Raw genomic sequence first — 23,515 nt, 5'->3', positions numbered from 1 at the left:
TTCCTTTTTGTGAATAAGCTCTAATTCTCCTGGTCAGCCACACTCAGAATCAGTCATGTTTGGTCTCATCCTTTCCCTCCTCATGCCCTGTTCATCACCGTGTTCTGGCTGAACCCTTTTTTTTTTTTTTTTGGTCTTTTTGGCATTTCTTGGGCTGCTCCCACGGCATATGGAGGTTCCCAGGCTAGGGGTCGAATCGGAGCTGCAGGCGCCGGCCTACGCCAGAGCCACAACAACATGGGATCCGAGCCGCGTCTGCGACCCACACCACAGCTCATGGCAACGCCGAATCCTTAACCCACTGAGCAAGGGCAGGGATCGAACCTGCAACCTCATGGTTCCTAGTCGGATTCGTTAACCACTGCTCCATGACGGGAACTCCAGAACCCTTTTTTTTGTTTGTTTTTATCTATCACATTGCTTTCCATTTGTACCTACACTATCATCATTGAGGCCTTTGTCATTTCTTACCTAGAACCTTGCTACTCAAAGTTTGGTCCTCGACCAGCAGCATCTGTATCACCTTGGAGCATGTTAAAAATGCAAAGCTCAGGCCTCACCCTAGACTTACTGGATCAGATGCCCAGGTCACGCGTCTGCTCACTGAAGCTTGAGAAGCGCTGGGCTCACCCACATCAATAAACTCCTAACTGGAATCCCTGACTCTAGCCTCTTCTCTTTAATCCATCCCGCAGACCACAATTACATAAATTTCCTTCTAATCCTGTCATTCTTTTCCAGTCAAACCCCTTTAATGACTACTGTCAAAGGAATAAATCCACTTCTTAGAAAGTAATGCTCTCAGCCACCTACTCAATCTATTTCCCCAGACTAATGTACCCCATTTCACTAAGTCAGTCTATTTCAGGCCAATAGGACCAGCAATGTCATAAGGCACTAGTGGAAACGAATCTTAACCAAGAATCCCTTTGAGCAATGGCAAAAACTGGTTCTATAACTTTAGGTAAAATAGTTGACCTTTTAAACCCTGGATTCTCATTCTGCAACATAAGGAAGTTAGACCAACCCAGTGTTTTTAAGGCTTTTTTTTTTTTTTTTTCACTGCAACCCACAGGAAGAAATACATATGTTTCTAGTTTTCCATACACACATAGTTAATATAAGCACAGTTTCAACTGGGAAAAAAGCTGCATGAAATAATGCTTATTCTTACTAAGTGTAATATCCTATAATATTTTCTAATCTCTCCTCATTCATCCCATTTCATTTTTTAAAATGCTGATTGCTAAACACCAACTGATTTCATAACCCAGTAATGGCTTAGCACTTGAGGCGTGAAAAACACTGCGGTCCTTTCAACCCTAATAGTCCACGACTCTGGATCCTCTTCCTTGAACACATCCTCTGATTCCGTGCTCTGTGCCTTTGTTGAAAACATTCCTTCCTCCTGTGACATCCCCCCCTATTCCAGCCTCTTGAAATGCATGCCATCTTTTAAGGTCTGCCTTATTAAAACCTCTTAAAATGAGAACATCTCTTTTACTTTGCACATCTACAACATTAGGTCTCATTTCTCACTTGATATTATTCACTGATGTCCTGCAATGCTTTTGATGTGTATGTCTTATCTCCTGTTTGGGGCTCTAAGTCCCTCGAGGGCTGGAATCATGTCTTCTATGTCTCTCTATCCTGCTAAGCATTTAGCATAAGTGAGTCACTCAAGCCTGAAAATGTTCTTTCTCACAGTGTCTCTTTCTCTAACGGTCCTTCTATTTCACCAACACCTCTAGTTCCTTGACTGTTCAGCTCGCTCCCTAGCTATCAGCAACCTGCCTATCTTCATTTCCTTCCTTCAGATTGGACTCCATTGAGAAGCCCCTGCCCATCACTTTAACTTTGCTCTTGACAATCTCCAAATCTCTTGCCCAACTGTCCTTTCCTCTCACATGTCTGACAAAACCCCAATTCTGAATCAATCCAACCGTCTACTTTCTCTGCTCCTCGATTTGAATTGCTTAGTGCTGCCATTTAAAAAATGAAAGAGGGATTTCCCTTCGTGGCTCAGTGGTTAACGAATCCAACTAGGAACCATGAGGTTGTGGGTTCGTTCGATCCCTGGCCTTGCTCAGTGGGTTAAGGATCTGGTGTTGCCATGAGCTGTGGTGTAGGTCGCAGACACAGCTCGGATCCCATGTTGTTGTGGCTCTGGCGTAGGCCGGCGCCTGCAGCTCCGCTTCGACCCCTAGCCTGGGAACCTCCATATGCCACAGGAGTGGCCCAAGAGATGGCAAAAAATAAAAATTAAAATAAAAAAATAAAATAAAATAAAAAATGAAAGAAATCGCATAATTATGGAGACAATAGCTTGCATCCTCACCAGAGTCCTTAACACACTGCTAGACATTCCTTCTCAATTTCCTAGTTAATTCTCTGTTTTACATTCTTTTAGCCACATTAAAATGTTTTCACTCTCTTTAAACCCCTGTCTGCAGACATTCCTTTCCCCCCTGCCTCCAACTCTGGACCAGGGTCCCCTTACTCTGAGCTCTCATCGTATCCCTACTTTATACGGCCATAGCCCTCATCACTTTGCTTCTTACTCCCTATTTAAGTCCATATATCTTATTGGGCTTTAGTTTATTGAGAATAAGAAACACAGCTTATTCATCATTGAAACCTCAGGACTTAATCTGGTCCTAAGAATTCACTAAATATTTCTTCAATGAATGAATGAACACAAATATTGGTTGAATGAGTACATCACACACAAATCTCATACGGTTATATTAAAGGCCAATCAATTAATGCCAATAAAACCTTAGGGAATGGAAAGTATGAAATACAAATGCTTTCTAAAATTTATAACAGATGTAGAATTATTGCTAGCTAAGAGTTTATTATTATTTCTATTCCAGTGACTAGAAAAATGGAACTTGTTCTCACATATGCTAAGATCTGGGAGAACAAGCAAAAGGATGACAGATAAAGATCCCACAAGGTAATTTGTTTGTTAGTTCTAGTGGGGAGCTATCACTCCAACACAACCTTTATTAACTACCACAGTGGTCTGCTCTGAAGAGGGGATTTATTTTACCATGGCCTAACTTCCCTTCTTTCCTTTTTTTTTTTTTTGTCTTTTTGCTATTTCTTGGGCCGCTCCTGCGGCATATGGAGGTTCCCAGGCTAGGGGTCTAATCGGAGCTATAGCCACCGGCCTACGCCAGAGCCACAGCAACGCGGGATCCGAGCCGCGTCTGCGATCTACACCACAGCTCATGGCAACGACAGATCCTTAACTCACTGATCGAGGCCAGGGATCAAACCCGCAACCTTGTGGTTCCTAGTCGGATTCGTTAACTGCTGCACCACGACGGGAACTCCACTTCTTTCCTTTTAATGCAATTCTTTTTAATTGGTTTCTACTTCTAAAGACACATTTGCATGATGGCAATGACTGACAGGGTTAGGCAGCCCAGAAAACAGCTGGACATTGCTCCATATCTTGAGGGGCAACTCTTTTTTTTTTTTTTTTTTAATTTTTACTTTTCTCTAGAATATCAATGATGTCCATCTTCTTATTTCAGTATCACGGGACTTTGGTTTGTGATGGCAGTCTGTTTCAAGATTCTCCTGCTGTGGGCAAGTCAGAGGAGAGTCCTGACTCTCAAAGTACTCACCCTGACATTGTGAGGATGAAGCCCTCCTGGGTGCTGGGACATATACTGGGCCAGGTCCGTGTGCTACACAGAGAGGTGGAAAGGAAGACATTAGCAGTGTTTGGTCACTGTCACGAAGCAGACCACAGACTTGACTCTCAGAGGTACCACATAGTTCAGAATTTTTGAGAACAAGATAAGGCAGGAGTTCCTGTTGTGGCTCAGTGTGTTACAAACATGACTAGTATGCATGAGGATGCAGGTTTGATCCCAGGGCTTCCTTAGAGAGTTAAGGAGCCGGCGTTGTGTGAGCTGTGGTATAGACCAGCAGCTGCAGCTCTGATCTAACCCCTAGCCTGAGAACTTCCATATGCCTCAGGTGAGGTCCTAAAAAACGGAAAAAAAAGACGCAAAATGTACATGACCAGGGTGTCTGAGACATCACTGTTAAAGTCAAAAATAGTGTGTCTTCCTAACTGGCTGCTCTTAGAAGGAAGCCTATTTCTGGACACAAAGAGAGGCTTATTTTATTTTATTTTTACAGCCACCCCTGCAGCATTTGGAAGTTACTGGTTTAAGGGTTGAATCAGAGCTGCAGCTGTTAGCCTATACCACAGGGAAGGCAATGCCAGATCCAAGCCACATCTGAAACCTATGTCGCAGCTCATGGCAAAGATCGATGCTTAAGCTGCTGTACAAGGCCAGGGATCGAACCCACATCATCACAGACACAATGTCAGATTCCTTTTTTTTTTTTTTTTTGGTCTTTTCATGGCTAATCCCATGGCATATGGAGGTTCCCAGGCTGAGCCAAGATGGGAACTCCACTATTTCAGTTTCTTCACCTGGTGAACTACAATAGGAGAGACACATTTTAAACAACTGCCACTGAATACAATGACACAGAGATTTTTTTTTTTACTCTCCAAGTATCCTTGGTGGCACGTCAGGTACATATATAACTTATGACCTCTTTCTCCTAATATCTGAACTTTTTTTTTTCAAAAATAAAAATGAGTTATTCTTTAGTAAACTTGGATACAATTTTTTAAAACCTGTGGTTTATATATTTATCGTCAATGAAAATCCGTTGACTCTGCTCAGACAGTGATTAAAAATAGATGGAAAAAGAAGTGCAATAGTTTTATTCAGGAGGTAAACTTGAAGTGCTTATTTCTTATTGCTGGCAATGGGGGAAAAGGCAGCAAACATAGTGGGTAAAGGAGCAGGACTAAAGCGTGAGCATAAGAACAATAGGCTCCACTAATCACAATAATGAAAATTTCCATGACACTTTCCACATTGTAATGAAAGTTTTATCATGCCATAAAATATTCACAGATTCATTACACAAACACCAGGCTTTTCCTTTAGGCTTTGTAAAATGCTGGGGCAACTTACCACGTATTCAAAAACGAATGTCAGTGTCTCTTTGGTGTGGATTATGTCATGCAAGAGCACAATATTGGCATGTTTCAAACCCTTCAGGAGAGAAGCTAGAAAAATTAAACAAAATGTCGATTCAATCATTGATCATGAAAGTACCAGCTTTAAAGATATCAAGCACTATTTATTTTTTTAAACATTTCAAATCAAGCATTCTGGTTTTTCAATGCTGGCAAAAAAAAAATCTCTCGTGAAACAATATTGAAAACTATAAAAAACTTCATTATTTATTAAATGGTGAATCATTGCATTTACATAACTTATTTTTCTTACAGGCAAGAGCAGTTGCAAAAAAATGTGTTTCCATTTACCCAATCAATTTCATCAAAGCACTCACAGCACTTTGAAAACGCCTTCCTCTGGGAAGCTTATCATCTTTGCTTCAGAGCTAAAAGAGAGGAAGCCTGGAGAGATTCGGGCCATTCAAGGAGCAAGCAAAGGAGCGTTCTGCCTTCTAGAGCAGGACTTTGCAACATGTGACCATGCTCTCAAACTCAAAGTCCCACAGGGGGTCAGCAGGGCCTGTGGATGTGATTGGTAGAAGGAGGGATAAGAGCATGGGATCAAAGGTTGTTGAGCACGATGCACAAAGTGGATGGGATTTCTTAACGGGAGAATTGCAAACCTGCGGAAAGGAGAACGTTCAAACTTAAAAAGAGAAGAAGGCCAAACTCGAGGAGCCCGGATGAGTGAGAAGGGCTGAGGACTGTCTCCTGCATCATCAATGATGGGTTATTAGAAGACAGCTCTAAAAGGGAAGAGTCACCACAGAAGCCAGTGAGCAGCTGAGAGAGGGTTTGAAAGGCTGCCTTTAGAGGCTCCAGAGATGGGACGACCCCCCAGCTTCAGGAGGGTGGAGATCAGAACAGTCACCATAAGGAGATGGTGAGTCTCAGCTCAGGGCATCCCTGAATGAAGAAAAGTGTCCTTAAGTCTTCAAGGAAAGGAAAAGTGAAGTATAAAAAACTCGAATCAGGAGTTCGAGTTGTGGCCCAGCAGGTTAAGAACCCAACTAGTATCCATGAGGATGTGGTTCAATACCTGGCCTTGCTCAGTGGGTTAAGGATAGGGCGATGCCGTGAACTGTGCTATAGGTTGAAGATGTGGCTTGGATCTGGTGTTGCTGGCACTGTGGTGTAGGCCGCCAACTGCAGCTCTAATTGGACCCCTAACCGGGAACTTCCATATGCCGCAGGTGTGGCCCTAAAAAGAAAAAAGAAAAACAAAACCTCAAATCACTGTTCTGCAAGGTTTGCCTGCGTATCCTGACTCTCTTATCAGGATATCGTTATCAGGATAGCATATCACCAACGCTCTCCCAGAATTCCATAAGATTAAAAACAAACTGACTTAAATACTCTAATTTCGGAACACAATTACTTCCTTCAGAAATCTTATTCTGTTGTAATGATCCTCTGTCCTTTTGCCCTCCTGGCAGCCATGCTCCCTTCTGGAGTGGACACATCTATTTTTCTCTGGGAAGCCAACCCTCTCCCCATTCAATCCATGCTATTCTAATGGGGCTGACCCCACCCTACCCAAATTGGGCAAGTGACTACGGGTCTGGCTAATCAGAGCGCAGCACCTCTCAGCCAGAGTGATTGGTTCAGAGACAGGCACAAAATCCAAGCCCGAGAGAGCCCTAATTTTGCTTGTGCCATTGGGAAAGAATGCTTTCTTTTCCACGAGGGCTGAATTTCTATTTGTAGGATTTAGCCAGGACCTGCTGTGGCCAGATTACCCATACCTGGGACTAAACCTAAGACAGATTGAAAATAGTGTTGGGTAATGGACAAATTCCTGGTGATGTCCTCTGTACCCTGCAAACCTGTAATGATCAGATCTCTGAGCCAGTGAATCTTCTTCTTGACTTAACCTCAGTTTGAGCTGGGAATCTCTTACCACCAAAAGAGCCCATTACACCTGCTAACCCTATTCTGCTTAAATGACTAATGCTCTAACTTAGGCTTCGCGCCTCCCCCCCCACCCCGATCCTTAGAAGCTAAATTATGATTTCACACTTACAAGTACATTGCTTTGTAAATGTAGTAAACAGTTTCACAGGCATCTGTTTACTGTCCCTAGTCCCAGACTGAAGACTACATGGAAGTAGAGGGTGTGACTTTCACTCTCTTTTGGATGCTGTGACACTACCCAGTACAATGCTCAGCCAAGAGTAGGCACTTGATTTTTCAAAGAGATTTACTGGGTGTCTTAACGGAGAACTGACTGTAGATACAGCCCAAAGCCCTAATGTGAATCCCTGCCCTGTCACTTTCTATCTGAGTGAGCTCAGGAGAGACTCTCAACCCAAATCTCCATCCACCTATTGGAAAAAGGAGATAATGCCTTTCCGTATTTGACTTCACAAGGTTGACATGAGGATGGAATCAGATCCCATGTGGAACCCTTGGTAAAAGTAAAGCATCACTTGGCTGCAAAATAGAATACCCCAGCCATCAGTTTCTTTGCTCCCCTTTGGCTTTGAGCCCCACAAAACTCTTACTCCCAGATTAATATCTTAAAATGCTGACTATGTCATGTTTCTGCTGGGGTTTTCAACCCCTTCCACATTTACAACACTGACTCTGGAGAATCAGTGGAGAATGCTTGTATTTGATTGTATTTTTATTTATAAATTATGTTCATGAATGTCTCTCTTCTCTCTCTCTCTACACACACTCACACACACACACACACAATGCATTACGAATATATCAAAATTAGATTTTAAAAGGATATGGTAAAGCTGAAATTGCTAAATATATTGTTAACATATTTGAATTTTATTTTTAATATAATTTTAGTCCCACTTAAATATATTGCTAATTTTTTAACTCCTCATTGCTTATTTTTAGCCATGATAGTGTATTTTGTTAATCACAATGGTCTCATACCATCATTTGCTAAAAAGCTGAAGGGACAGTATCTACTTAGGATAAGGCTTACTACTAACAACATTGGGTATAAATCTTTATTTCTTAGAGCTTTCTTGACAATTTCTGTTTTACAGGAGTAAGAAAAGTGTCCCTTCCGCCATTTCTCTGTTGTTCTCTTTATTGACATTATTACTCTCATCTTTAACCCACACTTTTCCGGAAATCTTTTGAAACCATTAATCCATTTGATGAGGACGCCCCACTCTAGTGACAATTCTTACAACTCGTTCTCACAGCCTCATCCACTCCATCAGCAAATCTGCTGGCAATTCCTTCAGAACAAGTCCAGAGCCTTCTTGCTATCTCCTCTGCTCCCAGGTGAAGCCAGGCCACCATCATCGTGCCTGAATCACTGCAAACGTCTCCTAACCCATCTCCCTGCTTCCTGCTTCCTTTTCCACAAAACCCAGCCACTGCGATCCTTCTCACTTGAAAGTCAGGTCATGTCTGTCCTGGCTCCTAACCCTGCCAGTGGTGTCTCATCTCACTCAGAGTGAGAGCAGAGGCTGGTACGAGGGCCTGCCCACCCTTGGCACCTCCCTGCCCTCCTCTTCTCACCCCCATCCTTGCTCACTTGGTTCTGGCCACAGTGGCCTCCAGGCTGTTCCTTGGACACGCCAAACATATCTTCATCCCAGCTCTCGCACTTGCCATCGTCTCTGCCTGTTACCCTCTTGTCTCAGGTCAACATGCTACCTCCCTTGCTTCCTTCAGGCCCCCGCTCAAATTATATGTATAAGCCTGGGTTTCCCCGATCCCTCTCAATGAGAAAACAGCCCCCCACCCTGCCCCACCCCCAGTGATCCTCTATCCTTGTGCCCTGCTGTATTCGCCACAGCCCTAATCACCCCTGACACATTATCTGTTTGTTGACTGTCTCTGCGTTTCAGAATATAAACTCCATGGAGGGCAGGTGCATTTGTCTTTTTTTTTTTTTTTTTTTTTTTGCCTGTGCCCACAGCATCCTGAAGTTCCCAGGCTAGGGATCAAACCCACGCCACAACAGTGACCTGAATCACAGCAGAGACAATGCCAGGTCCTTAACCCGCTCAGCTACCAGTAATCTCCTGCCTTTTTTGCTTATTGCTATACTGGCAGTGCCTAGAATGATGTCTAGGATATTATAAACACTCAGTAAATACTTTCTATTGAACTAGTGGTTACTAATTACCTAATATTTCTATACATGTTATTGGTTGGCATAGGGTGTTTCTGCTGAAGACACTTTTATTCCTTGTTCCTTTTAATTATATTTATAAATGTCATGTGTGTTATGGCCATGTCTATTACTGTTTTTTTTTAACACCCCAGAACTACTGAAATACTTATATGGAAACTGTGAATTTTGATGAGTAATAGGGAATTCACATGAAAGAATAGGTGATGTTTTAAAGCAGTTACCTCATGGTATGGGTGTATTGTTTGGTGCATCCACCAGAGATAGCTAAAATGCCTACCACCTCAGATGTGTGGGTCTTAAACCCAGGAAGCAAGGGTCATTTTTCCAATTTTAAGGATGCCTCTTAAACTTCACAGCAGGATGTGGTGTGTTCTGTGGGCTAATCAGCTGAGGGCTGCAAAAGCCAACTGAGAAGAGGAAAGATTCTAAAATCAGGGCATTCTGATTCCTGTAAAATTATCGTTTTTATAATTCACATATTCTAGATATATTTATTTTTGTCTTTTTCAAAGTAAAGACACAGGGATAGCCTGGGAGTCTTTAAAGCTCCAGACAAATGGAATCACAATGGAATTACTTTAAATACTTGATGGTGGTGAAGGTGATGATGATGATGATGATAATGATGGTGATGATGGTGATGGTGGTGATGGTGGTGGTGATGATGGTGATGGTAATGATGATGGTGATAATGATGGTGATGATGGTGATGGTGGTGGTGATGATGGTGATAATGATGGTGGTGGTGTGTGATGATGGTGATGGTAATGATGATGGTGATAATGATGGTGATGGTGGTGATGGTGATGGTGGTGGTGATGATGGTGATGGTAATGATGATGGTGATAATGATGGTGGTGATGGTGATGGCGGTGGTGATGATGGTGATGGTAATGATGATGGTGATAATGATGGGATGATGGTGATGGTGATGGTGATGATGGGATGGTGGTGGTGATGGTGGTGATGGTAATGATGATGGTGATAATGATGGTGATGGTGGTGATGGTGTGGTGTGTGATGGATGGTGATAATGATGGTTGATGGTGGTGATGGTGGGTGGTGATGATGGTGTGATGGTAATGATGATGTGATAATGATGGTGATGGTGGTGATGGTGATGGTGGTGGTGATGATGGTGATAATGATGGTGGTGGTGGTGATGGTGGTGGTGATGATGGTGATGGTAATGATGATGGTGATAATGATGGTGATGGTGGTGTGATGATGGTGATAATGATGGTGATGGTGGTGATGGTGGTGGTGATGATGGTGATGGTAATGATGATGGTGATAATGATGGTGATGGTGATGATGTGATGTGGGTGTGGGGGTGATGATGGTGATAATGATGGTGATGGGTGGTGATGGTGTGGTGGTGATGATGGTGATGGTAATGATGATGTGTGATAATGATGGTGATGGTGGTGATGGTGATGGTGGTGGTGATGATGGTGATGGTAATGATGATGGTGATAATGATGGTGGTGATGGTGATGGTGGTGGTGATGATGGTGATGGTAATGATGATGGTGATAATGATGGTGATGATGGTGATGGTGATGATGGTGATGGTGGTGGTGATGGTGGTGATGGTAATGATGATGGTGATAATGATGGTGATGGTGGTGATGGTGATGGTGGTGTGATGATGGTGATAATGATGGTGATGGTGGTGATGGTGGTGGTGATGATGGTGATGGTAATGATGATGGTGATAATGATGGTGATGGTGGTGATGGTGATGGTGGTGGTGATGATGGTGATGGTAATGATGATGGTGGTGATGGTGATGGCGGTGGTGATGATGGTGATGGTAATGATGATGGTGATAATGATGGTGATGATGGTGATGGTGATGATGGTGATGGTGGTGGTGATGATGGTGATGGTAATGATGACGGTGATAATGATGGTGATGGTGAGTGATGGTGATGGTGGTGGTGGTGGTGATGACGGTGATGATGATAGTTAACACTCACTGAGCATTTACAAGCCAGGAACTGGCCTAAGAATTTTACATATACCAACTTGGTATGATCATGAGAATACCCAGAAGGCCAAAGAGAAAACCTGAAGAAAGCAACATAATCCCAAAAACAGAAAAAAAAAAAAAATGACCCATGTGAAAGCATTAGTCAGCTCATTTTAAAAATGCAAAGTATTTTTTTCTTTATTTTAAATGTCCAAAACCGTGTTTAATATGACCAACTAAATACCAGTGGAATTCCAGCCAATGGAATGAATTTATTTATTTATTTATTGTCTTTTTGCCTTTTCTAGGGCCACTCCCGCCGCATATGGAGGTTCCCAGGCTAGGGGTCTAATCAGAGCTGTAGCTACTGGCCTATGCCAGAGCCACAGCAGCGCAGGATCCAAGCCGGGTCTGCAACCTACACCACAGCTCATGGCAACGCTGGATCCTTAACCCACTGAGCAAGGCCAGGGATGGAACCCGCAACCTCATGGTTCCTAGTCAGATTCGGCGTTAACCACTGCACCACGACGGGAACTCCCAGCCAATGGAATTTAAACCAATTCTCATTTATGTAAAAGATTAGTAATTTAGAAAAAAAAACTACCTTTTTCATCTTGCAATATGAGCATATTTAATTTCTTTGTTTTGTTCATTTCATTGGAGTTTGTGGTTTAGTGAAGTTTTAGGACAACTGAAGCCTTCCAAATGCAATGGGTCAGGATGTTTGATGTTTGATGTTTCTGCTTCAAGTTAGAAGAAAATGTAAAGATGACAATGACAAAGAAGAAGAAGGCTGACTCTCAAAGTCCTGGGGCACAGCCCTCCCTAGGCTCTGAGCTCCTTGAGCACCTGGCACAGGCCTGGCATGTGGTGCTCAGTTAAGTGCTTATGAATTAATGAAGACTGGACAGGAGTTCCCTTGTTGTGCAGTTAAGGATCTGGTGTTGTCTCTGCTGTGTCTCAGGTTGCTGAATGGGGTGGGTTTGATCCTTGGCCCAAAAACTTACATATACTGTGTGTGGACAAAAAAAAAAAAAAAAAATGAAGACCAGACAGTTTTCATGAGTTTATGTAGGAGTCGCTAAGGGAGCCAATACTGAGTCTCAGCCCACATTGGGCACTGAATTGAAAAAGCTTGTAGTTCCTGATGCTAACTTTTCTCTGGCCTGAGTGTCACAAATCAAGTCAATGAGTTGAGTTACGCATTCCCAGAAGAGAAATCATCTAGATAATATTAAGACAAATGCTAGGAAATAGTTATCATCTGACTTTGGAATTATAATTCCAATCACATGATATTATTTTTTATAAAAATGTAACTATGCACATATAAATGTGTTATGTCCCTAATGTGATCTGAATGCATTTAATGGAGGACTTCTTGTCAACCAGGCTTGTCATAATCTATTTGTGGCAACCAGCAACTCAGTGGTTCTAACTGGTATCCTCCACCTCATTGTATGACCCCCAGAGGTGCTTTCATCTATTTTTGGCTCAGTTTTCTTATATATGGACTGGGAATAATTACTTTCTAATGTTTCTTACTAGAAAATGAGCTTCAAAGATTCTCAGCCAAAACTGCTTTCTTATTTATTTATTTATTTATTATTTATTATTTTGCTTTTTAGGGCCGCACACATGGCATAAGGAGATTCCAGGTTTGGGGTCCAATTGGAGCTACAGCTGCCGGCCTATACCACAGCCACAGCAATGCCAGATCCGAGCTATGTCTGTGACCTACACCACAGCTCCCGGCAATGTCGGATTCTTAACCCACTGGGCAAGGCCAGGGATCAAACCTGCATCCTCATGGATCCTAGTTGGATTCATTAAATGCTGAGCCATGACGGGAATTCCCTGTTTTCTAATTTAAAGACTTGCAATTACCGTGCTGTAGAGTGGATGAAAGAATCAGAATTAACACATATACAATATTATATATAATTTTTTTCAAAATGTTTCTCCTGCCTTTCTATTTTTAATTTTGCAAAAGGAAAAATGCTTGCATTAAGGATTTCTAAATTTATCATAATAAAGTAGAAAGTATTTTGTCTAGAATAGAACAGATTTTAATACATAATGACTGATTACTAGCTCTGTGACTTCAGACAAGTTACTTAACCTCTCTGAAGTTCAGATTCCTTCATCACTACAACAAAAATAAAACTTTATCAACTAGAGTTGATGTAAGGGTTCAAAAAGAAAATTGAGGTGGGGGAAGATTATGCCATATGCTTAGCCTTCAACAAAGATTAGTTCTATGCCTGCTTACTAACAAATGCTGCTAATAACATGCTGAAAGTCCTTGAAGTTCTTTTTAAACCAGGTTTCTATTTTTACAGAAAGATATTTTGAGTTTCCGTCATGGTGAAGCGGAAATGAATCCGACTAGGAACCATGAGGTTGTGGGTTCGATCCCTTGCCTCGCTCAGTGGGTTAAAGATCTGGTGTTGTCATGAGCTGTGGTGTAGGTCACAGACCTGGCTTGGATCTGGCGTTGCTGTGGCTCTGACATAGGCCAGCCGCAACAGCTCTGATTAGACCCCTAGCCTGGGAACCTCTATATGCCTAGGGTAAGGCCCTAAAAAGACAAAGGACCAAACAAAACAAAACAAACAAAAAAAGGGAAAGATATTTGGAGTTCCTGTCATGGCTGAGCGGAAACAAATCTGACTAGCATCCATGAGGACACAGGTTTGTTCGATCCCTGGCCTCACTCAGTAGGTTAAGGATCTGGCTTTGCTGTGAGCTGTGGTGTATGTTGCAGACGTGTCTCGGACCTGACGTTGCTGTGCCTGTGGTGTAAGCCAGTGGCTACAGCTCCAATTCAACCCCTAGCCTGGGAGCCTCCATATACCATGGGTGCAGCCCTAAAAAGACAAAAAAAAAAAAAAAAAAGAATAACCTCATTAAAATATTGATACATAGTTTAATAAAACTAAGGAATTCATTCTTATATAAAAACTTACAATGTTAGCCTATTCAAATGTAAGTTTTCTCTTGGTTGCAAAAACAAACATTTAAAGGAGTTCCTGTCGTGGTGCAAAATGAATCCGACTAGGAACCATGAGGTTGTGGGTTCGATCCCTGGCCTCGCTCAGTGGATTAAGGAACTGGTGTTGCCATGAGCTGTGGTGTAGGTGGTGGACATGGCTTGGATCTAGTGTTGCTGTTGCTCTGGTGTAGGCTGGCAGCTGTAGCTCTGGTTAGACCCCTAGCCTGGGAACCCCCATATGCCACCAGCGCACCCCTAAAAAGACAAAAAGACAAAAAAAACTTTAAAATATAATTATAGAGCCATTTATGAGAGATTTTCTAAGTTCCTATGAAGTTGGCTAATCTTTTCAATGAGCAGAGGAATGAGGGTAGGGAACCCACCACTGCCATATATCTAGCAGAGGCCCTGGTCATTGTAGGTGCTCAATAAATACTTGTGGAATGAATGCATAGAGAGTGCATGGATTTTGGCACCAAAGAGATTTGCTTTGAATCACAGCTCTGAACTGGAATCATAATATCTGTCTCCAAAGGTTGTTAAGAGGATTGAAAGGGGTAACACGTGAAAAGTACCTGGCACATATGTTAAGACATGTTTCCCTCCGTGCTGTTCATACTTTTGCTAATTTCATAATATTACATGTTATGATCAACGAGGATTCCAAACAGCCCGATGACTGAACCGCCACATGTTTTCTACAGATACCTCAACAGACCGTACATGCAGTAAAATCCTACTCGATAAATCTTTAGTGATATATCATTAGAGCAGCCAAACTGTTCAGGAAAAGTAATTCCTACTTCAAGGCTTTTTAGAGAAGTCTGCATTGCTCATTTAGTTCTTCTGCACGTGGCTTTCGGTTGCCTTTTTAAGCAAGTGACCCTGGATTTTAACTAATGAACTCCAGCTGTTCTTGTTTTGCCTTCCAGCCCTTCTCATTTAACCTCCTGTCTCCCTGGTCTCACATCCTTAAAGGTCTTACAGGAAAAAAAATGGGACAGTGCCAAAGTTTTCAAATGAGACCTCATGTCTTATTGAGAAAGAGGGCTCCTCTATCCAGGGCTCCGAGTTTTTATACTGGTGGAAAAAGAAACATCCATTGTTGGAAACTGGATACCTCACAACCTCCAGTGCGTCAAAAAAAAAAATCCTTTTGTGGTTTTTCATATTAAACAAGCAAAGCATTCAGGAAGGTAAGTTCATAAAACAAACCAAGAAAGTCCACCGTTGAATCCTAAATGTAATTGCAAACACCTGTGATAGAGAGGCAATTCCTGGGTAAATACGCAATGAAAGAAACATTTAGCATACAGAACAATGCCGATCCAGCTTTTCTGAACCATGCTGAGAACCATCTGTGAGCAAAACCGGCAAAAGGTTTTGCTGTTTATGTCAAATATCAACCTGAAAAACTTGGCTGTGGGCAAAATCTGAGAGAGGCAGGCCGGAAGCAACTGGGCAAGCTCAGCTCACAAAGGGAACACTGTGAGAATGGGGTGAACTTGGGTTTAGAGACCCTCCCCTTATGCTGGTGACCTGGGGACATCTATTATCCTCAGAAACACTCCTTCACCTGTCTACACATCTCTTTCTAAATGTGATCATCCTTTCATGGGGCCTACTAACAAGTACATCAGTAAATGCAGCTTCCATTACATTAAACACTTAAAGCCTCGTTTTCCTCCAGAATGCACCTGATCCTACCAGGCTGAATCCCTGGCTAACCTGATAGCCATTTGGCCCTTCCGCTGAAATACAAAATGATGTATTTCCCAGGGGCTCTGGAAGACTTTTGAAAATGGCATCAAATTCGGTTACACATTCATTTTCTGAATTGCTTTTTCCATGCCCGTTCGCATGACCCATCCTCCCTAGTTCAGTTCAATCTCTGCTGACTCTTATTAGCCACACGGAGACGGACTGGTTCTCAACTTAGTTTACAAGGTCATTGTTTCATCTGCATCATAATACTGGATGCAACTTGAGTCATCTGCTCTGTTACAACTGAAAAGATATAGAGCAAAGATCAGGCCTTTTCTTCTCATCCTTTACAACACCCAGCAGCAATGCTCTGCATAGAGGATGTGCTCCACGGAGAAGGGAAGTTGTTGGAGTTCCCGTCCTGGCTCAGTGGTTAACGAATCTGACTAGGAACCGTGAGGTTGCAGGTTTGGTCCCTGGCCTTGCTCAGTGGGTTAGGAATCCAGCGTTGCTGTGAGCTGTGGTGTAGGTTGCAGACATGGCTCGGGTCCCGAGTTGCTGTGGCTCTGGCATAGGCCGGTGGCTACGGCTCCGATTGGACCCCTAGCCTGGGAACCTCCACATGCCGAGGGAGCGGCCCTAGAAAAGGCAAAAAGACAAAAAAAAAAAAAGATGTAGTTACAGAGGGAGAGAGAAAGACCAGGGAGGAGCCATTTCTTGAGTTTTTGATGAAATGGAAAGCAATCGTATCATCATTTTATTTCAAGTGGCTCATGTAAAAAGGTTAATAAACTGCATTTTAATGATTTATTTTCACTATACTGGCATCTAGATTTTTAAATTATAAAGTATTAGTTATCTGGATGGTGAATAAGACATATCTAGTGAAAGGAACAATAGAATAATAATAGCCAATATTTGTTGAACTATGAAGATGAATTCTGTGATTAGTGCTATATATGTCTATTCACATTTAATCCTTGTAAAAACCCAACAGAACAGGTACTACTATCCTCTTTCTGCCATAAACTGCATCTTAAATAGGAAAAGTGACCTACTCGCCATCACACCACCAGTAATCGGTAGATCTAAGATTCAAACCCACGTCCCTCTGACTCCATACTCCTCCCCCACTTGTTCTGTTACCCAAGATTCAGAGAAAATACAGGCGCAACACTAAAAATACAGGTTTTCCCAAAGAGTTTTTCAAATGCTATCTAAACAGCTTATTTTCAGGCAAACTGCTTATGGAGAATTTGCGTATGCTACCTATTTTCTCTTCCATATGGATTTTCTCAGTTTATATAGCTATGGCCTTAGTACTTAGCATGGGGCCAAACTCACAAAAGATATTTAGTAAAAACTTACTGAGTTCATAGTTTGGGTCAACTAACAAAACTAATTCTAATTTCCTCAAAAATAAGTAATAAAATGATTTGGAAAAGTGGTGTGAAGAATACAGTTGCAATTATAACATCACTTCTATAAATACCAAAAGCTAGATGCTGCACAGATAGACTCAACAAATTTTTTTTTTTTGTCTTTTGTCTTTTTAGGCCGTAACAGTGGCATATGGGAGTTCCCTGGCTAGGAGTCTAATCAGAGCTGTAGCTGCTGGCCTACACCATGGCTCACGGCAATGCCAGATCCTTAACCCACTGAGCTAGGCCAGGGATTGAACCTGCATCCTCATGGTTCCTAGTCGTATTTGTTTCCACTGTGCCATGACAGGAACTCCCTCAATGAATTTTTTATCAAATCACAAACTTAAAATAGATCTCTTGGGTCCACTCCACTGTTCTTACCTTCCCGGATGGCTGTAAATGGGACTCCTTCCTCTGCATTCATGCTGATGACTTTTAAAGCCACTAGTTGTCCATTTATCCTAGAAGAGTTGGGAGAAAGGGCATACATTTGTTGAAATGGTTCATAGCAGCGATTTATACTAAGGATGTTTGTTTAATAAAAGTAGCTTTTCTTCAAAATTTATGCCAGCATATGAAATGTACAATTTTCTTAAAATAAAAAGTTTTAGAAGTCATACGTATGTATCAAACCAGTTTTCTCTTTATTAAAGTGATAGAGATTCACTACAGAAAATGTGAACACAGCAAAACACAGAAAAAAACAACCCAACAAATCCATCCTCATATTTTGATGTATATTGTCTCTTTTATTTTCCTTTGTACACTTATTTGAACCACCCTTATTTTCCATCTGAATCATTGTAATGACCTACTAACAATCTCTCCGCTTGTATGTTTGTGCCCTACTGTCTATTCCCAACAGAGCATCTTTTTAAAGTGAAAGTCAAAACGAGTCACTTCCATGCTCAAAACCCACCATCATCTTCATAGTTCATTCTGAATAAAAGCCAAATTCTTATAGTTGCCTCCCAAGTGCTACCTGATCTGGCCAGCCCCACCATTCTCTCTCAATTGCTTCCTACTCTCCCCTTATTCCTTGTTCTGTTTGCTGATGTGAGCTAAATGACAGAGAACAGAGAAGATTTTAATGCAACTAGAAGTATATTGGTTTTAAAACAGTGAGATTCATATCATAGTATTAGTAACCTGTTTTCCCTCCATTTAACTTTTCTTCATTCTTACATACTTATATTATGTAAAATTTAATAATATTTCATTATATAAATAAGCTACAATGTATTTGGCCAATTCCAAGTATTTTAACATTGTTTCTCTCTCCCTCTTCTTCTTTTATTTTTTGCCTTTTAGGGCTGCACCTGGGGCATATGGAAGTTCCCAGGCTCCGGGTCAAATCGGAGCTACAGCTGCCAGCCTATGCCAGAGCCACAGCAACAGTGATCCAAGCCGTGTCTGCAACCTACACCACAGCTCATGGCAACACTGGATCCTTAACCCACTGAGCGAGGCCAGGGATCAAACCTGCATCCTCATAGATTCTAGTCAGGTTCATTAACCGCTGAGCCATGAAGCAACCTCCTGTTTCTAACTCTTGGTCAAAATACCTTGACCATCATATTTTAAGTAAATTCTTTTCACACAGCCTCTATTATCTTCTTAGGGTCAAGGTGTAATTGCTAAATCGAAGAATATGCAGGACCCAAGTTTTTATTGTTTTGAATGCATGTTCCCAAATTGTGCCACAGGGATCTCACAGATAACTGGTCATCAGAGTGGCCAGCACTCCTCACCAACATCGGGCAGCATTGGTTATTTTTCATTGTTATTGTTGCTTTAGATTTACAGAAAAGTTAAGATACTAGGGAAAGTTCCCATATACCCCACATCCAGTTTCTTCTATTATTAACATATTAGTATGATACATTTGTTATAATTAATGAACCACCATTGGTATGTTATTATTAACGAAAGCCCATAGTTTATTGGGAATTCCTTAGGGGTTTTTTGGTGGCAAAATTATATTGCTTGTTGTGGGTTGCATTGTAAATGGGTGAAATCTGGGGGAGTGCAACATGATCATACATATGAAAAGCCATAAAAATACCATATCCGGGGATTTGTCCAATAAAGTTACTGAAAATCTCATGTTCTAGATGGTGGCATACTACTTCATTATACGGCGATGATTTAGCCAGTCCCCACTAATGGCTAGTTGTGACCAGGTTTTTACTTTTTCTATGATAAATCTTGCTGCAATTAATATACTTCGATATACATCTCTCTGCACTTGGACAGAGTGTATACTTCCATGGATTTTTCATTCTATTTCTAGGCTGAATCCCTTGAAGGAAAGCTTTTATATTCTCAGTTCCTAAGATACTAGGGAAATGCATGAAATCCTGTTTCTACCTAATGTTTAAAATGATATCTCCTCCAAAATCTTGTTTAACAAGTAAAAATAATAACACATGTACTAAATAATAAATATTGGATCTTGTAGTATTTATATTAAATTTTTTTAATTAACATTTAACCACTTTTGAGACACTATTTTTCCCAAGTGGAGTAACAAAAATTAAAGAAATCAGACCTTCTGATTAGCAACCTTGACTAAAAGGAATGGAGTTCATTAACCTTTCAAATATTTTTTTTTGTTTGTTTGTTTTGGCTACACTCATAGCATGTGGAAGTTCCTGGACGAGGAATAGAACCCGCACCACAGCAGAGACAATGTCAAATCCTTAACCACTAAGCCACCAGGGAACTCCTTCAAATGTGTTTAACAACGTTTTTTCGTTAAACAGAAAAAAATGGGTACTTGCTTTCTGGGTTAACAGTTTTTTTTTCTTCTCCAGCCATTTTGTGTAATTTGCAAGTGTAGGAAACCCAGGATTAATCAGTCTTTGCATACTGTGTCATGCTTTGTAGAAACTAACTTCAGTCCCTTCTATGAAGGCCAAGCAGAAGAAGGAAGGAGCAAACGCTGTCGCTGTGTTTTGGGAGAGATATGAAAATCTCTGTAGAGACACCTTATCAACTGTGCTTGCCACCAGGTGAAGGGCAGTAATTCTTCTTTGAGTCAGTAGTTGAGAAAGTTTACTTTGCATTGAAATCAAGAAGATGAAAAGCTGATAAACATCTTAGCGGGCTGATTTTAATTGGGGCAGGGGAAGTTTGTTTTCTTTCAAGGCTACTTCAAACATTGTCTTTCCCCATTGACTGTGGGGTCTTGCACAGGTCCCGAACTTCTGCCATATGGCACCTGGCTTCATAATGTCAAGTTGTGAAGGCCAGACCCTCATCTCTAAAGTCTCCCAGCTAATGAGTCACTCACCTGCTGATCCCCTTGTAAACTGTAGCATAAGAGCCTTCACCCAGCTTCTCCAAGTTCAGGTAAGATGAGGCTGCCCCAAAGGGAAGGCTCTTCGTCTGCATGAGGGGAATGAGGAGTGAGAGGTGGGAAAGAAAAGAGCATTTTTTTGGTTGTTGTTAGTGTTGATTTTTTTTTTCCCCCAGAGAAATTAGACGGCATTGCAGAGTATACTTGGAAAGGTTTGCACAGTAATTGTCCTGGAAATAAGGGCCCCTCCCTAGACAAGCACACACTAAATTTTTCTTGATCAACATCAGCTGCTCACTCACCCACTGAAAACTCTGCCTCAGATGCTCTTCCTGAAAAGAATCGCTATTACTCCGTGGCCTTCTATTCCTGAACTTCCGGGCATGGACAGACTGAGGTCCCCTGGGGTGAAATGAAGTCATGGAACATGATGCTTCTTTTAGGTCTGCTAGCTAGAGAAAAAGGAAAGTGCAGGAATAAAATTTAAGCAGTCAGAACTCAATAGCTAGCATAAACCATTTTTTTAATTTATTTGCCTGATGTTAACTCTTCAAGTGCTCTCTAAGCTTCCTACACCTCCAAAAGGCACCTCTCCTGAACATCAGATCCTTAAAACAAACAAACAAACAAACAAAAAACAGAACAAAGCAAAATCATAATGACATCAACTTCTGAAAAACTACATTCTTTCTTTACCTAAGACTATGTCTTTAAACGCTTAGCTTAACCTAAATGTCTTTGATGGATGGTTTTCGGTTTTTCTCTGTTAAACTTAGGTTTTCCTTTTCATGCATCCTTAACTTATCTGTTTCCCAGGACAGCATTCCTAAAAACTACAAGCTAATTACTGAAGTTTTTAATCCATAAGCTACCAATGCTATAAATTGCTTTTTTGCTCTTTAATTTGGTACTTCAGAGATTTCAAGAGAATAGCTTTCTCAACTTCAAGTGGGTTTCGTGCAGCCCAAAGCATAGGATTATTTTTCCCTTTTGGCTTAAAAGAATATCCCCACATTTGATAACAACAGCCACAAATTCTCTGTGACTTTAATAGAATTCTCTTTTTATTGCTTTAGACCTACCACAGAAAAAACTGACCCTGCCTCAGAAAGGGAGCCTCTGAACTCCTTGGTTTATCAAGAGAGGAAGATGCTGCTTCTGGGATACAGATACCTCCATCGCAGCCTCCACGGTCACAGGCGCACTCCTCTGACCGCTGTGTGCATCGCCTCCCTCCCAACAGCGATGGCAGCTGCATCCAGGCTGGAGAGTCTTTGCACACAGCTCTTGACCCATAATCTTCTAGGTTCAAGGAGAAAACCCGTACTTGAACCTCTCTCCCTCTGCCTCTCTTGTCCTTGTTTCCACTCCCTTTTTGCCAGAGGTCAGCAGTGCTGGAGCTTTCATATGACTCACATGAGGGCTCTGCCTGGAGCAGCCTCATGACTTCAGCAGTTTTTCTTTATCAGTGCAAGAAACTGTACATCAGAAAGGCGGCTGCCTGCATTCATATGTGCACCACCGAAACCAGGAAAGCTAGTATTGGATAGAATAAAACTGGGCACATTTAAAGTCCTTATTCCGGCCACAAGTTAGTGCTACTGGTATGCATAGTTTTTATGAATTTACATTGCTTATCCATATTCTTGGTAATATTTATTAGACTTTCCTGGTGTTAAAGTTGAGGAGTATTTTCTCTCTGCCTTTCATCTGAAAGTATTTTGTTTTACCGACTTCAAAATCAAGTTGTAACCTAACCAGCTTTTAGTAGGCAAAGAAACTACAGAACCCTAGAACAGGAAGAGAGCTGAAGATAACTACTCCATCTCTTTGCCTTCAAGCAATATTGTAACTAATAGTCCCAGCTGGGCACCCATTCATTCACAGATTCAAAAACTATCTATTGAGCACATGTGCTGTTCTCATTACTGAACAGATAACAGTGTCACCCAATAGTGGAGAGCGTATGAAATATCTCCTTTTCTCCCTCTCTCCTTCTCTCTCCCTGTCTCCCTCCTTTCCACAGTGATGTAATTAACATTTACTAAATGAATACCATAAGTCAAGGAACTACTCAAGCTAGCTGACAGTCTTTGAACAGAACTCTTTTCTCTCATAGAATCCTAAGGTTATTGCCACTATAATGTGCTAATTAGTGTGAGATGGAACATAAGACACATATGTACACACACGTACACACAGTCACGAAGGACAAAGTCATGTCTATTATCATAGCAATATTTATGTATATTTGATATCTGAACCTTACAATGGGTTTAAGAAAAGTCTGAGATAAGTTAATTATGAGTATGTATGAAGTTTTATTCCAAAATTGCCACAAGAGACCTAAAACAGGTCAACTCAAAGATTTAAATTAGAGACGTTTAGTTTTTAAAAAAGGCACTAATGGGAGTTCCCATCGTGCCTCAGTGGTTAACGAATCCGACTAGGAACCATGAGGTTTCGGTTCGATCCCTGGCCTCACTCAGTGGGTTAAGGATCTGGTGTGGCCATGAGTTGTGGTATAGGTCGCAGACGTGGCTCGGATCCTGCATTGCTGTGGCTGTGGCATAGGCCAGCAGCTATTGCTCCGATTAGATCCCTAGCCTGGGAACCCCCATATGATGAGGGTGTAGACCTAAAAAAAAAAAAAAGTCAAGCAAAAAAAAATTAGATGACTTAAGATGTTTTCTAGCTTTGTGCCTGAAATGATTTTTGTTACCAAAGATTTCTGAATAGGACAGAAGACTTAGATGACTTCATTTTGAATTGTGACTCAGACCCAGTTTCTGTACCACTCCAGACCAGGCCTACCTCAGGTCAGCTCCTTAGAGGAAGGAACCCACTCTACTGTCTTGAAGCATGGCCTACTGCTGCTCTTGCTCGCATAGATGCCCAAGGCCCCATGCAAGAAGCTGACTGATAAGGAGA

At 41.5% G+C, this 23,515-nt stretch overlaps 1 protein-coding gene across 5 annotated transcripts in view; it reads right to left on the bottom strand.

Moving 5' to 3' along the window:
* The window catches only part of CDK15 (cyclin dependent kinase 15), a 108,858-nt gene that overhangs the window by 68,872 nt on the left and 16,471 nt on the right, over positions 1-23,515 (bottom strand). For 2 of the 5 annotated variants that reach the window (XR_007134058.1, XM_047773252.1), the window contains exons 1-6: positions 21,758-21,993; positions 20,887-21,036; positions 20,579-20,673; positions 17,665-17,744; positions 5,019-5,113; positions 3,639-3,701 (exon numbers count right to left, since the gene is read on the bottom strand). Coding sequence is in view for 4 of the 5 variants with exons in the window: in XM_047773252.1 (XP_047629208.1) it covers positions 3,639-3,701; positions 5,019-5,113; positions 17,665-17,744; positions 20,579-20,673; positions 20,887-21,036; positions 21,758-21,880 (606 nt within the window). In the remaining variant the exon portion in view is untranslated. Of the gene's footprint in view, positions 1-3,638; positions 3,702-5,018; positions 5,114-17,664; positions 17,745-20,578; positions 20,674-20,886; positions 21,037-21,757; positions 21,997-23,515 lie in introns of those variants that run through there. The other 3 variants (XM_047773251.1, XM_047773253.1, XM_047773254.1) reach the window with 3 other exon arrangements.

This window comes from Phacochoerus africanus, chromosome 3 (genome assembly GCF_016906955.1).
Source record: "Phacochoerus africanus isolate WHEZ1 chromosome 3, ROS_Pafr_v1, whole genome shotgun sequence".
Classification (NCBI taxonomy): domain Eukaryota; kingdom Metazoa; phylum Chordata; class Mammalia; order Artiodactyla; family Suidae; genus Phacochoerus; species Phacochoerus africanus.
This window is presented reverse-complemented; position numbering and strand designations above follow the sequence as displayed.